Source organism: Vicugna pacos, chromosome 30 (assembly GCF_048564905.1).
Source record: "Vicugna pacos chromosome 30, VicPac4, whole genome shotgun sequence".
Lineage (NCBI taxonomy): Eukaryota > Metazoa > Chordata > Mammalia > Artiodactyla > Camelidae > Vicugna > Vicugna pacos.
The window spans coordinates 10,004,335-10,019,220 of record NC_133016.1 but is presented as its reverse complement, the minus strand read 5'-3'; the positions used below and the strand labels follow the sequence as shown (position 1 = coordinate 10,019,220).

Genomic DNA, 14,886 nt, shown 5'->3' with positions numbered 1-14,886 from the left:
GCTTTATTGTTTGGACTTTTTCTCCTTCTGAAGAATTTACTAGGAGTGGAAATTTAATTTGACTATATCACTGCATTACTAGGACTTGAAATTTCTCATGGTGGGGTTTTATTTCAGGTTAATCTCAATTTTACAAGAAAATTTTTAAAAAACTTATTTTACATGCTTGAAGTCCTCTTTTTAAAAAAAGACTGTAATTCAGAGTAATACAAAAGTCCCCTAAGTAAAAATTCACCTAAAGTAGAATTCTTAAGTAAAATGTTAAGTAAAAAAAAGACTCCTACAGGAAAGTAAAAACCCCAGCACCCTATCAGGAGGGTACAGAAGGATAAGAAACGGAGTCTGTTCCCATTTTAAACAGGAAAAAGATAATTTCACTATTATGGGGAAATCTGATGAGGGTAAAACGCCCCCCATTTTGGTTCCTTGTAATTCACATCGGTTGGTCAGACTCAGGAACTTACATGTTTTAAGTCATAAGAGGAACACATGCAGGGATAGATGCAAATCTGAGCAGACTCACTGATCTAAGGTAAAGCTAACGAGCTATGCAAATGTTCTGCTTTCTGACTTGTTTTTGTCGCTCCTTGTTTATTTTTATAGGTAGAAGAAGTGAAAAAGCACCAGCACTGTTTAGCATTTAGCTCCTCTGGACCCCAAAGCCAGACTTACTACATTTGTTTTGATACGTTCACAGAGTATTTAAGATGGCTTCGACAAGTCTCCAAGGTAAGCACTTAACAAGAATTCTGTTTAGCTTCTGGCTGGCTGAAGAGTTGCTTTCTGCTTTACAAAATATAGTTATACACTCAATTTTTTTTTTTCAGATGCTGCCAGTAGCTAGCAACTTTTAGTTTTTTAAAAGCTCATTTTGGTGGAAAGTAGCTTTTTTAAAATTGTATTTTATTTGCCAGTTTTGTTTGTACTTAAAAAATTCAGTGTGTAGACTGGCATTATTGTCTTAATATTATAGGGAAGGAACATAAGACTGAGGATATCTAAGGGACTGGCCCAGGGCAGGACAATTACAAAACCACAAAATACCTAGAGAATTGTTAGAAATTTCCCCTTTTCCTCTGACCATTTTTTCTTATAAACAGTCTAGTATATCATCTCTTTTTTCACCTTTTCAAATTCTGCCTCTTGAATTATTTAATTTTTTTTATCTCAGTTATTTTTACCATTTTATAGACCTCTGATTAAATAAGATTACCATGACCAAAGAAACAAAATACCTCTGTGTGTGTGTGTGTGTGTGTGTGTGTGTGTGTGTGTACTGGAAACCAGGATAATGTGATAAATAAGATAAAGAAATGCTGGTATTTTAAGTGTTGTGTGTGAGGATGTTTCTGCATCACATTTGTGGAATTACGTACAGTGGGTTGGATGGCAGTATACTTTGTGCCTTGCTTTTGGGTGTGTTTATGTAATGATGAAACCTCTCTGGGGTGCAGAAGCCTTACAGTTGAATTTGCTTTCATATTTTTGAATTTATAATCCAGTTTGTTGTCCAAGTTCAGTGTGAATCAGACTACTGCATGATGTAATTATTTGTCAAGTGAGTGAAAAGGAATGACTCTGTTAAACAGTTAACAAAAAATTAGAGAATAACGTCTAGAAAGTCTTTTTGAAATACTGATCACATTTGAATTATCAGGGAAAAACTGCGTTCTCTGATGATTTTAGGAACACTTAGGAACGTTAGTTTCTCTTTTGAGAGAAGAAGCAATGGACAGAGTTTCGGTTAATAAGACTAACCTAGCAGGCAAATGGAAGTTCTAAATCTATAGGCCAGTACCCCTACTAGGGAAAGTGGGAAGGATGACACTTGTCCTTCAGACTTGCACGTAGAATTAACATGATATTGGAGGCAACAAGTACGTCTGCCTAGTTTTCAAATTACATTGTGGTTGCAAATGTGAGGAAACAAATATTAAATAAAAATAATATTGTGCTTTTACCATTAAGTGGTTGTATGAGTTCAAAGCAATAAGTCAATGGCCCACACTCTGTTCAGAATAAAATGCCAAACTATGGTCAAAGTGCATTTTAAATTTCTTTCTATATGGAGATGTTGGGTTTTTTTTAAGTAAATTTTTTGTTTTGGAGTAATCTTCTATTTATAGAAAAATTGCAAAGACAATGTGGATTGTTTCCATATACCTCTCACCTGACTTCCCAATCATCTTATATTACCATGGTACCTTTGTCAAAATGAGAAACCAACGTTAGTACATTACTCTGACCAAACTCCATAATTTATTTGGGTTTCACCAGTTTTTCCATTAATGTCCTCTTTCTGTCCCAGGGTCTTAATACAGGGTAGCACAGTGTATTTGGTTTTTCATTTTTCTCCCCTGATCTGTGATGGCGTTTTAGTCTTTCCTTTCATAGCCTTGACAGTTGAGGGGAAGTACTGGTCAGGTGTTTTATACTATGTCCTACATGGAGATGTTTTGATCTTTTATGCCAAATGCAGTGTAATAGCTGCTTTATATTCCTTTTGGAACTAGTCAGAGTTATAAATTCTTAGACAAACATGGATAAAGATGTAAATAAAAATATATATAACTTATCAGGTGTACCAATGACAGGTTATTTTGATTGAAACAATAACAAAAAGATTAATAGGGATTGACTTTAACAGTCTTGTATATTAAACAGCCACACAATTGATAAGTCACTGTTCTAAAGCCGGCAAGCATTTATTAAGTACCGTTTGGGTGTCAGGTGCATGTTTTATGCACTGGGATACAGCAGAGAAGAAGTCCAGTTTTCCTCTCTGAGTGGGGCTTACACTGGGGATGATAAGTAAACAGGGAAGAAAGAAAATACCCGATCATCATGCTATGATACAGAAGTGAAATGACACAGAATGATGGGGAGGGCTGACTCTGAGGAGGAGAACTTTAAACGGATACTTCAGTAAAAGAAGTATTTGATTATTTGAGGATCTGGTGGGAGGAGCTTTCCAGATAGTGGGAGAAGGGAATATGAGAGCCTAAGACTGGAATGAGGGGTGTGGAGTCAGAGAAGACAGGGGTCTTATGTTATAGAATAGGATAAGGAGTCTGGATTTTGTTATTGGCATAATGGCGAGGCATTAAAGAATTCTCTTCCAGAAAGTTGCGTGATCTCACATTGGCTGTTGTGTAGAGAATGGATTGTAAGTGGGGGAGGGTTTAGCTCAGCGGTAAAGCACATGCTTAGCATGCATGAAGTCCTGGGTTCAATCTCCAACACCTCTAATTAAACAAACAAACAAACATATAAATAAATAAGAGGGAAAGAGAATGAATGGACTGTGGAGGGCAAGAATGGAAGCAGAGGGGGCCTGTCAAGAGGCTCTCGTAGTATATTGGCGGCAAGAGGTGAAGGTGGAAATGGAGAGAAGTGAATAGATGTGTTTTGGGACGTGTTTTGGAAGTCGAGTGATAGGTTTACTGTTAAATCACATATACAGCGTGAGAAAAGGGGAGAAGTAAAGAATGGCTTCTAGGTTCTTTGAATTACTGGGTAGATTGTAGCCTCAGTCAGAAACCATAGCATGAATTAGACTCTTTATATTTGTGCCTTTAAAACTATGGCAAGATACAGTTCTTAACTTCAAAGAGCTTCTGTTCCAAGAGAGACAGAAGAGAGAGAAAGTGCAAGAGGAAGATTATAAAATACCTCTTGTGTGATATTGTGTAAAAAATGTTGATTTCTGACTTGTTGCAGGTGATTATAAATGTCAAGTGCTCTTTCCTGTTGCTGGTTGGTTAGCTAATATGCCGTGTCTGTGGTCTAATAGGAAGCTGTATCTGTAAGAAGACTCTCATTCTGATTATCCAAACTGAGCTGATTCAGACATCAGACCTCTCAAAAGGAGAAGGTGAAGATGCGGGAAGAATTGTGACACAGGAGCACATGGTGGTGGCAGGATGAGGGAGAGGAATGCTGGTGCGAGTTTTCCTTTTCCCTAATTATTGTATCACCATTAGGAACCATTTGATGTGTATGTGTTGACGTGTAATGTAACTGCAGAAGAGAGTGATCTACACACATGTGCATGCACAAGGTTGCAGCTTATATTTCACACTTACAGGTAGGTGTAGGGGAGTGTTTCCAAGAGGGAGGAAGGACTTTGCGTTAATTACCTTAGATTACTAGCATTAACAAGCACTCAACTAGTAGTTAAGTGATAATAACTGAATGAATTTGAATTAGAACCTTAACAACCCTTTTCCCTTCAGAAAGGATCTGGATGTTTGGAGAAGCCAAATGGTGTGGGAGTAGAGTTTGAGCTTTCAAGTGAGGCATACATGGCTTCTGCCATTCACTGGTCGAACGGCTGTTATCTAAGTTTCTAAATTTTAAGCTTTTTAGTTAGATAAAGGGAACAAAAATAGTACTTACGTCTTAGCGCTTATATGAAATACGCGTATGTAACAGACATACACTAGCACGTAGCGTGTGTGTGTGTGTGTGTACATGAGACTAACTAAATAAATACATAAATAAAAAAAATAATTTTATGACCACATCCCTGCCATCATCATTGATTGGCCAGACAATATTTTTTAAAAAGTATTATCTGTTGTTATGTTTATTTTAAGTATAAGACACACATATACTTAGTTTGTCTAAACAAGGAAACTTCTGCTGCTCTTAGCAACAGCAGGAACTTTTTGGGCTGAAGTATTTAAAAATGGCAGACATAGGGGAGAAAGAAGACTTCTTTCTGACAAATCAGGGGTAGGAAACAGAGGGCAAATATTTTAGTAAGTGCAGATTTTAGATACAGTGTCTTCCCTTTCTCCAACTTTTTAAGAACCAGATACACATTTTAAAATTTTTTAGCAGTTGGTCTGGTAGTGAATGAAGGGGGAATGAGTTGTAAGGGACTGATTAAAGAGGTGCGTGTTATAGAAGGAGTAAGTGCTAGAACTCCCTATTTGGGTGTGAAACCCACATAAAGTGTGACCACACTTTTTAAACTTTGTATGTTGAGGATAATTCTGTGATAGTGTCTTTTCCTTTAACCAAGCATCCTGGGAGAGCAGGGTGGAGATGCTGGAAAGAGGATGAGAACCTCAGTCCATTTGGGATAATGTGTGTGTGGGAAACTCAGAGAGGTAAAGGCTGACGGTCACAAGTCACTTCTTCCAGCTTCTCCTTTCCGTTGTCTATTCTTGCGCATATGTAAGTCTTAGGAAGTTGTACAGTTTAGTCACACTCAGGGTTACTATGGAAACGGTTTCTTTTTCTTTTCTTCTTACTGAGAAACAAAACATTCACAGAATGGATTGTCTACATCCTGATGTTTAAATGAGGATTCATTTTAATAAGTATCTGAAGAAAGACAAACCAACAACAGAAAGAAGTATCTGAGTTCGTGATTTTTAATGACCACCCCTGCTCCAGTCAGGGTAGGAGGACCAAAAAAAAAAAAATTCCAATGATTTTTAAATTAAAATGAATTAGATAATGAATTAAAAATGAAGATTCATTATTTTCAGTTTGTGCTTCTGGATCTTAGCTACAAGAAAAAGATTAATCTTTGTTCTAATCTGTTTTCTTTGATTTTGTGAAAATTTATAACAGGTTATTAATTAGCTGTGTTCTACCTAGATAGTCTCTTACAAACGTATTATTTTTTAAACTTAATCTTAGCACTTAGTATTGCTTGCCAAGATAATACCCAAGGCAGTCCCTTTAGAGTTTTTAATTTTGGGCGGGTGTTAGTGGTAGATACTGTGGAGGAAATAGCTCCTTTGGGAGGATTACAATATTGATTGTAAAGTCATCCCTAAAATATTAATGTGCGGCATGCTTTAAAAATTCAGTAAACATCCTATTGTATGCAGTGCAGAAGAGGGCTCTGTTTGTTCAACATGGGTGCATGGATCCAGCATGTTTTCAGAGTGGTTGGAGGGGCAGCGATGTCAGGCTGAGTGTGGTGGCTGAGGAAGAACTGGACCCGCAGAAGGGCCTCGGGGATATAGACGAGCAACATGATGGAAATGCTGACTCGGCTGGCCGTCCCTGTGGCCCAGTTTTTGGAGTGCATTAGTTTCAGACATGTTGATTGGTCCTGCGAATGCTTTTCAAAGTTAGTCTTTTATGTGAATCTAATAGCCTAAGTCGTACTTATTTTTAAAGTCTTAGTCACTTCTACAACACTATATTGTCCCACTTTAAAGTCTGTTTCTTTATTTCAAGGAGAGTTAAAAGGGGATTCAGATCACTGATTTGGTGTTGTGCATGAATGTGTTTTTAATTTTTCATCTTGGAAAATGTCTAATATTCAGAAGTAGAGATAATAATGTAGTAATAACCACAAGCCTATGACCCAGCTTCCACAGTTATCGCTGTGGCCAGCTGTGTTCCGTGTGTGTGTTTTATGGCCCAGCAGCGTAAATCCACGCCTCATACAGCCGCGTAGCCTGTCCACGTCTCTCTCCTTGTTGATCGGTGCTTAACACACTGGCAGTGTCCAGTGACTGTGGCTATCACAATGTTTATCTGTCCAGCTAGCTTTCTTTCAGTATTAACCAGAGTACTTTAATTCCAAGCCATCTTTTTTTTTTTCTAAGTGAAAAAAGTCACTGCGTTGAAGTTTTGGTTGCAATGACTTTGGGTTCACCGTTAATATGCATAGTGGTGTAGGCAAGTCAGGGCCACATCTCACGCTGAATTAAAGATCACGTGAAATAATGAGTAAACATCACCCTTTAAATAAGTATAAGATATATGGTGAATCACAGTTGAACTTTTTCCTTTCCCGTGCTTAAAAGGGTGTTTTATAGTCCAGATTTTACTCAAAGAGTACTTCACTAACCACAGTCAAATCATTCACATGTAATAGGATTGTTTCCAGCATATAGATTGGTGTCATTTAATGCCGTTGCAAGAACCCTTTAAGATCACTTAGTCATTATTTACTCATATTTTGCTTCTTAATTGGAAGTGTAATTTAAGGCGTGTGTTGCTTCTTGTCAGCATGGTTGGTCACTTGTCTTTTTGGGACTGTGCTGTAGTTGGTTACATTGGGGTTATAAGGGTAAGAAGCTTTGCCCACAGTACCATTCTGCTAAGGAGTCCAGGGCTTAAAATTAGGGCTTTTTGGGGAAACCTTCCCTTCACATTTTATACCCATTCTTTAGATAAAGAATCAAGGGCTATTTGACCATGACAGGCTAGCAAGTCTATGGTAGAATCTGAAGTAGAATTGAGGGTCTGAGTGACATGGATTTTAGTTTATAAAATGTCACCCCTACTCTGAGAAAATTGCTCTTGTGCCAATTCCGTAGTTAAGATATGAGAAAAATTTGGAAATTGAGTTTATGAAACATTTAGGTACAGGAAGCTTCAAGGAGGTAGTGGGCAAACTGAGTCTTGCAGGATGAATAAGAGTTCACAAAGACAAGAGGCCAAAGGACATTTCAAACAGAGGTAAGATATCTACAAAGTACAGCTGTATAAAGTGTAAAAATGTAGTTTTATCACAGGTGTGTGGGCAGTGTGAAAAGGAAAAATAGAAGTTAGATGAAGTAAAGAAATGCTGTGCATCTCAGTTGTTTCCAGCTAGGTCCATTTTATTTTCTTAGAGAAATTCAGCTATAAGTTACCAAATATTGTAACTAACTTTCCAGTATAGTAATGGATTTGTTGTTATCATTAATAAAATACATTTTAGGTTTTAAGCAAGGAACTTGCAGCTTTGTTTTAAAGTTAACACGTTTTTCTATGATTGGGAAGGACCCTTGTAAAGTAGTCACCAAAAAGGTAGTATTACTTGTCGTTTTCTGGAATAATTGCCTTAGCAGTTATTTGGCGTTTTCTTTAAAAGTATTCTTTAACCTTAAATTCTAGTCATCATCAAGTGGCTGTTAGTTGAGGGACGTAGAATTTGAGATTTGAAAAGAACCTTGTGGACTCCCAGACTTACTTAAAGGTCTGTAGGTTTTCAGGTACCTGCAGTGTCTGACTTGACAATTGTTCCTTAGAAGTGAGCTGAAGTCTTTACCCCCATAGCTTTGCTCGCTGGCGCTAGTTTTGCTCTCTGGTGTAACACAAGATGCTGCTGCTCCTTCTCCTATTTGGTAACTTCTAACTCTTGAATTTTCTGTGATTTCCATGCCCTCCCCCACCCCCGTAGCAGTCTGTTTTGGGGAGAAGGCTCTCTTATAATTCCAGCAATTTCCTCATCACTTGATTCCCAGATCCCTTCTGTAGCTTTTCTGTGGGGTGCTCTGCAGTTTCATGATGTACTTGAAGATACCAGATGATGAGCACAGAGTATGTGACCATTGTTTTCCTTGCTTTAGACATTATGTCCCAAGTGAATTAGTTATTCACTGATGAGGTCAACACTGAAATAAAAAGACTCTTTGTTTTGTTTAGCCCCTCAAATTGTTGATAGATATATTTTGTTAATAGTGAAGTCATTTGGCGTACTGAACTGATGCAGTAGTGACAATAGTAATAACATTTCGGTAACTTTTCTACGTGCCAAGCCCTGTTCTAGATGCTTTGTAGTGTCCCTGTGAGGTAGGTGCTCGTAACATTCTGCAAGGCCAGTCCCCACAACAGAAGGTAATAACTCTTAAGTAGATGTTATCATCTCCATTTTGCAGATGAGGAAACTGAGGTATTAAGTATATGGCACTGCAGGAAGTTCTGCTCCCTTGCTGTTTTTCTTTCATTGTATTTCCAATGTTTTAGAGTGGCCTGAAGGGGCAAAAATACCAAGATTCATATAACAACTGAGATTTACTGAAAATATCAATGGGGGGTACTTCATGTGCACAGTTGTCAGCAGAATCCAGGCAGCTCAGTAGGACAGTAAATAGTGATTTACTAAGCGGTCTATTGAATGGGATGTGCTGTGAAGGACACTTGCCCATAGCCGCTACACTGATCATTGATCTTAAGTGATGACCGAGGGGTATTTAGAAAGTCTGATATGCCTTCTGAGTGACCCACGGCAGATTAAAGTGGTTTCAGTGTTGGAGGAACTGCTGTTGTCTGATTCTTCAAAAACTGGCCAAGTATTGCTATGTCAGGAACTTAGCATGTATGACAAACCAGATCCCTACATCTGGCCCTATTGTATTTTGAAGTTAAATCATTTTCATCTGAGTGTGTAGACCAGCATATAAATATGTAGTATCTTTGAGAGTTTAGTTTCCATGATATATTTACTTACCTTGGAAGACCCCGGTATTTTTAAGAGTATTGAATTATCGACAACTACTCTGAAAAGTTAAATTCTTCTACCTGATTATACCCGTATATAATTTTAGAAAGCAAAAAATAGTGGAATAATTGAAAAAATACCAGTGAGCTCTCTATGTTACACATATCAGGCCTCGTATGTTAGACTGGAACTTAAACGTTGAAATATTCCTAGCGTTTGTATTTTAAATAGAAGACTGGGAGTTTGCTTGCTTGCTTGCTTGCTTGCTTGCTTTTTTCTTTCTTTCTTTCTTTCTCCTCTCTGAGGAGCTTGTTTCTAATAGAGAATCATTTAAGTGTGTGTTTATATAATTTATTTCAGTAGAAAGTTACAATGTAGGTTTCTTGTGGGTAGCGGTTTTTCCCTTCTCCTTGTCCGGGAGATGCCCCTTTGGGGGAGTACTACTGGGATGGGTCTCAGAGACTCTCTCAGGTTCTAACGAGGTTGTTTACACATATTTTGCCAATAAGGAAATGAGGAAGGAACTCTGAGTTCAGATTTGATCTCCACCCAAGATGAGTTCTATTTTTCTGTTGTCACTGAGAAACACAATGGGGTTTATGTGTGTGGAAGGGAGATAACTGTCCGAGTGACACAGTTAGTGAGGTTGGTGATTCAGGAAGGCCATTGGTACCATCTTCTCCAAGTCTCTCCCAGTTGCTTGTGACTCAGGGAGAGCGAGGCGCCAGGTCTTCATGTCTCGTTTAGGCTGTGCGGTGAGCTTGCTGGGCAAATCCTGCAGCCCTGCCTGCGCTGGGCAGTGGTGTGCACGTCTCTGCTCGAGTGCCTGGGAGTACCTGCCCGTCCTGTCCTGGGAGGGGCCGTGGGTGCTGGAGTGGCTTGGGCGACTCTGCCCTGTGGGCTCTCACTGCACGTACATTCTTGAATCACAGTTGTTTGGGTTCTTGAATCACAGTTGTTTGGGTGTCTGTGGCCTCAAGGGACTAGTTTTTTGAAGACAAAGTGTGCCTCTCTCCAGTACTGAGTACAGTGCTGCTTTTATAAAGGCAAATGTTAAACATATGTTGAAGGATTCACTCATCCCTTGCAGTCACCTGGCAAAGAGAGGTCTGGGTGCTTCGGAGGAACTCTCATTCTAACTTTTTTAATATTGTTCTTCTTTATGGTTGTGGCCTGGTGCTGCTACAGTGAGCCAGGTGTTTTATTTATTTTTTCTGTTTATCTGTCGATCTGTCTAACCCTCCTCTTTTCTTCTGTCTCTTTCTCTCTCTCTCCCTCCCCCTGTTCCTCTTTTCTTTTCCAGGCTGCAACTCTCCCTGTACTCTTATTCTTGGATCCCTTAACTGTATTTTAAGTGGCTCCTGATAGTCTTAATAGGCCTAATTTTAAAATCATAGTCCCCTCCCTTCCCCAAATACTTTTGCCTTCAGAAAGTGCCATCTTATTTTTACCTATTAATGATAGCCCCTCCAGGTCTTCTTGTTGTTTGTCTTTGTTGCTTTGATCACCTTTAGTGATTTAGTCTGGTGTATACATTTGAATATTTTATTCCATGTGTGTGTGTTTTTTTAATATTATTTCCTCATTTAAGGCAAGGAAATAATAAGATACCAGCATTCCAAGTAGAATTTAGTAAGTCCAAAATTGGCAGTTTGATATGCCCCAATTAAGACATAATTAATGTATATATTATAGTTAATTATATAGGAAAGTTTTCTGCTTCTGCTATTAAACAGATTTTATAAAATGATAATTAGTACAGGATCAAGAAATGAGATACTGTGAAAAGGTCTGGAGTCAAGTTAAGGCATTTCTTAAATTTGTTGAATTTTTTCAAAATAAATGATTGCATGTTGTGGAGCAGTGAGAATTTAAATTTTATTTGAATTGGAAAATGTTTGATTATAAGTATTATAAAACTTTACTGACGAGGATGAAGGTGAAAATAAGTAAGGTTGTTAGAATGCTTAGCTGATAAAGATGAATAAACTCTATTCTAAATTTATGTTCTTCTACTTCATGCCTTCCCAAAGTATTTTTGAGGGTGAGAATTAAAACTAAGTCAGTTGAGGTTAAGAATTTTTTTTTTACAGAAGTTTTGTAAACTCCTCAAAGACTATCCCTGTAGCCAGGACATAATTTCCCAAGCCACTAAAGGCTGGGCCAAAGCAATTAATGACTCACAATGCCGGTTTACAGCACTTTTTTTCTTTACACAAGCGAAATTATTTGTGCTATTTCAGCTGCTTTGACCAAGCCTTTCAGAGTCACTTTGTTTAATTTTGAGTCTGCTTTGCACATAATAAGGATAAATACCACTTCACTAAAGTATAGTGGGGACAAAAAAAATCACATGAATGTTTCTCTGAACTTTCCCTTGCTTATAAAAGACGATTGTCCACTAAGGGAACACCAGGAATAATGTGGGTAATGTAGTACAGTCCTCTCGCAAGGGAAGGTGATAATTCCTAAAGCATGGAGAGGATGGGTCAGGCATAGGATAGATACATTAGTTTGGAAATGGAACCCAGCTAGACCCAGCGCAGAGGCATATTTGACCTGTGTCTTAAAGGTTGGTAGAGAAACAACTTAAAGTGTCAAGCTGAGTAGAATGTTAGAAAAGCGTGAGAGCCCACTAGGTAATCTGGAGAGTTTGTTGTTCATATTATCATTTTTATGGTTAATCTGCACTGTTCTTTGGGGAAAATATTTTGAGGGCCAGATGAGCTTTTTGTTCGTACGTGTTTACAAGTCATTTGGAAAAGAAGACAAACCAAGCCAGTCGCTGCGATTCATGCTCGCTTTACTGTATCTCCCGGAGTATGTCGATCCGTGAGGGGAAAATCCCATTTGATTTACTAACTGTAAATTATTAGCCTTAGAGTTGTTGTTGTTGTTGTTGTTGTTAATACAGATTAGCATGGATTTCCCAAGCCACCATTACTGGAACTGATCTTCTGAACCTTGAATCCATTCACACACAGTTCATTGACGGTCTGTAAATTGCATAACCAGCATCACATTCTGTCTTTGCCTGAACTTTGTGCGACTGCTCAAGACAGGAGGAGCAGTGGCCCGCACTCTGGTCCTTTTCTTGTCTTATAGGTTTGTCTTGCTTGTAGCTGTGGATGCTGGTTCTCGGCATTCTTGGTGTGTAGAGCCTCCTGGTCTCTTTCAGTGAGAAAAGCTTTTTTTATAGCAGTAGAAGCACAGTAGGTTTTGCGAAAAGAATTTTACATCCTAATTGTGAGGACTTTAAGCAGTCCCTGTTTCTAACAAAGATTTGAGGCAGTTTCCGCTTGTGCATGTGTCTCTTTTGTTTTCTTTCCAATTTCTGTAACCTTTTAAATGTTTCCTGTAACCTTTTAAAATTGGGTTCGGTGCTCACCAGGCAGCATCACTGCTATGCAGGTGGACAAGCTGTGTGAGGTCGGAGTGGGCAGAGCCCGTGATGGGGGGGCACGGTGCCCCGAGGGATCTCACCCCTTCTCTGAGGTCTGCATGTGGTCAGCAGATGGTCTCCTCTGTGTCTCTCCAGGATGACTCCCACCTGTCACTGCCCTGTCTTCATTCCTGAGACTTAAGCTTATCCTCAGGATAACATCGCATCACCTTTGCTCTGGGCTAAGGGGTTATGTTACTATTTGATCCTGGCGGTTAGAGCCCCCCTTTCAAACTTGGGCTCTGCTGCTGCCTTCCCTGTGTGACCCTGGGCACACTCTGTGACTCAGTTTAACCTTCATCTTTGAAATGGAGAGAAGTCCTTAACTGCACTGAGTTGGGAGGATTGAGTGTCCTGTCTAAAGAAGAGTGCCTGTCACAAGCAAAGCGCCCCCTAAATGTTAGCTGCCATTATTGTTGTTACGACTAGGGGAAAAAAAGCTAGAGTAATAAAAGGCTTCTTGCTTTGAGGTATGTACAGGTGGCTTTCTGATTTATTTTTATTTCTTATTTTGAGAAAGATTGTAATTGTAATGGGCACCTGCAGGTGAGTCACAGCCTCTTTGGGTAGCCCCATCGGTAGTTTTTCGTTTGGGAGTCAAGCAAAACCTCTTTGTGGTAGGTCCTTACGTGCCCAGGCTGATCTGGCTGGAAGCACTGAAATCTCCCCTTTGTTGCAGGGCCCGGACCGGGCAGAGGTGAGCTCACGGTAGCTCTCGTGGTCACCTTGGCCGCTTGCTGCCCCACTACCATCGTGACAGGGTTAACTTCCGTTCTCGCGGTCCGTGTTCCCAGTTCTGCCACGACCCCCACAGGCTGCGCTTGCTTGTTGTAGCTTCTTTACTGTGGTTTCCTCCCCCTTGTTTCCAGCAGGAACAGCTTGTGGTCCAGAACGAGGAAAGGAATCAAATACGACTTGACATTTAATCATTATCTTTTAGTTGTCCAACGAGAGTATTTAGTGTGATGCTTCAGTTGAAATGGAATTTGTTCTCTACAGAGTCGCCTGCACGTGGAGGAACACGCCAGATGGGTCAGATGCAGACTGGCGAGAGGGAAGGGGTGTAAAGTGGTCCGGTGGTCGTTCTTCTGGCAAATGCTTCTTGAGAGCTGTGCCAAGTGCTGAGCGCAGGCTACACTGGGAGGAAAATGGGCACGAATCCCTTCCTTTTTGAGCTTACAGTCAGAGACGGAGACCTTTCTTGGAACCTTTCCGCGCTGCCCACTTTGCTCATGTGAAAAGCCAGAGTCTTTACAGTGATCTCCACGGATGGGCAGGACGTGCCGCCCGCCCCGCCCCTCACCTTGCTGATCTCTGCGCAGGTCACTCCCCTTGTCTTACTGGTCTCCCTGCGGAACGTACGAAGCATCTTCCCCTTGCAGGGCCTTTACGCTGGCTGCTTCCTCTGCCAGGACTGTTGCTGTAGATAAATCCTTTCAGCCAGCTTCCTCATGTTCTGTATATATAAATGCCACCTTTTCAGTGAGGCCCATCCTGACCAACCTGTTTACATTACCACCTACAGCCTTCCCAACAGTCCTCATCAACTTTTCCTTGCTCTTTTTTTCCCCATGGTAGTTGCCAGTTTTTAACATAAAACTTACTTATTTGTGAGGAAAGTTTAATGAGAGCAGGGGTCTTATTGTTCACTGAAGCACACTAAGTACTTAACTAGATCAGTAATAGGCACATAGTAGGTATTCCATAAACATGTTGAATAAATGAAAATGAAAAGTGCTATGGAAAAAATAAGAAGGACATATTACTTTTCTGTGGCTGTTGTAACAAATTAACAAAACCTTGGTGGCTTAAGACAGCAGAAGTGTATTCTCTCACAGTGCTGGAGGCCAGAAGTGCAAAATCAAGGTGTCAGCAGGACCGTGCTCCTTTTGAAAGCTCGAGGGGAGAATCTGTTCCTTGCCTCTTTCAGCTCTGGTGGCTCCAAGCATTTTTTAGCTTGGGCCGGTTGTTGGGGTGTTTTATAAAGTTGGGTTACCAAGTGTCTGATCGGCTTGTGCACACGTCTCTGATTGGTTGCAGGTGACGTAAGAGGTTTAGGGTCCATGAAGGGCTGTGGGGTTTGACTCTGAGAAGGCAGGCGTGACCTGGGCTGTTGGTCTGTTAGGGGAAACACGCCCAGTAGAGAATGTACTTTATCTGTTGAGGGATCACAGGCAGACATCTGAGAGCCCAGAAGTGGGGTCATTGGACTTTGAAGGACGCCAGCTGGCCCAACAGTATCTCAGTTGCCCTCTCCTTC

The 14,886-nt window shown here is 40.1% G+C and overlaps 1 protein-coding gene across 1 annotated transcript in view; it reads left to right on the top strand.

Moving 5' to 3' along the window:
* Nucleotides 1–14,886, top strand: part of PHLPP1 (PH domain and leucine rich repeat protein phosphatase 1) — a 186,321-nt gene that overhangs the window by 98,317 nt on the left and 73,118 nt on the right. The window contains exon 3 of the mRNA XM_015240478.3: nt 604–729. Coding sequence (XP_015095964.2) covers nt 604–729 — 126 coding nt within the window. The remainder of the gene's footprint in view (nt 1–603; nt 730–14,886) is intronic.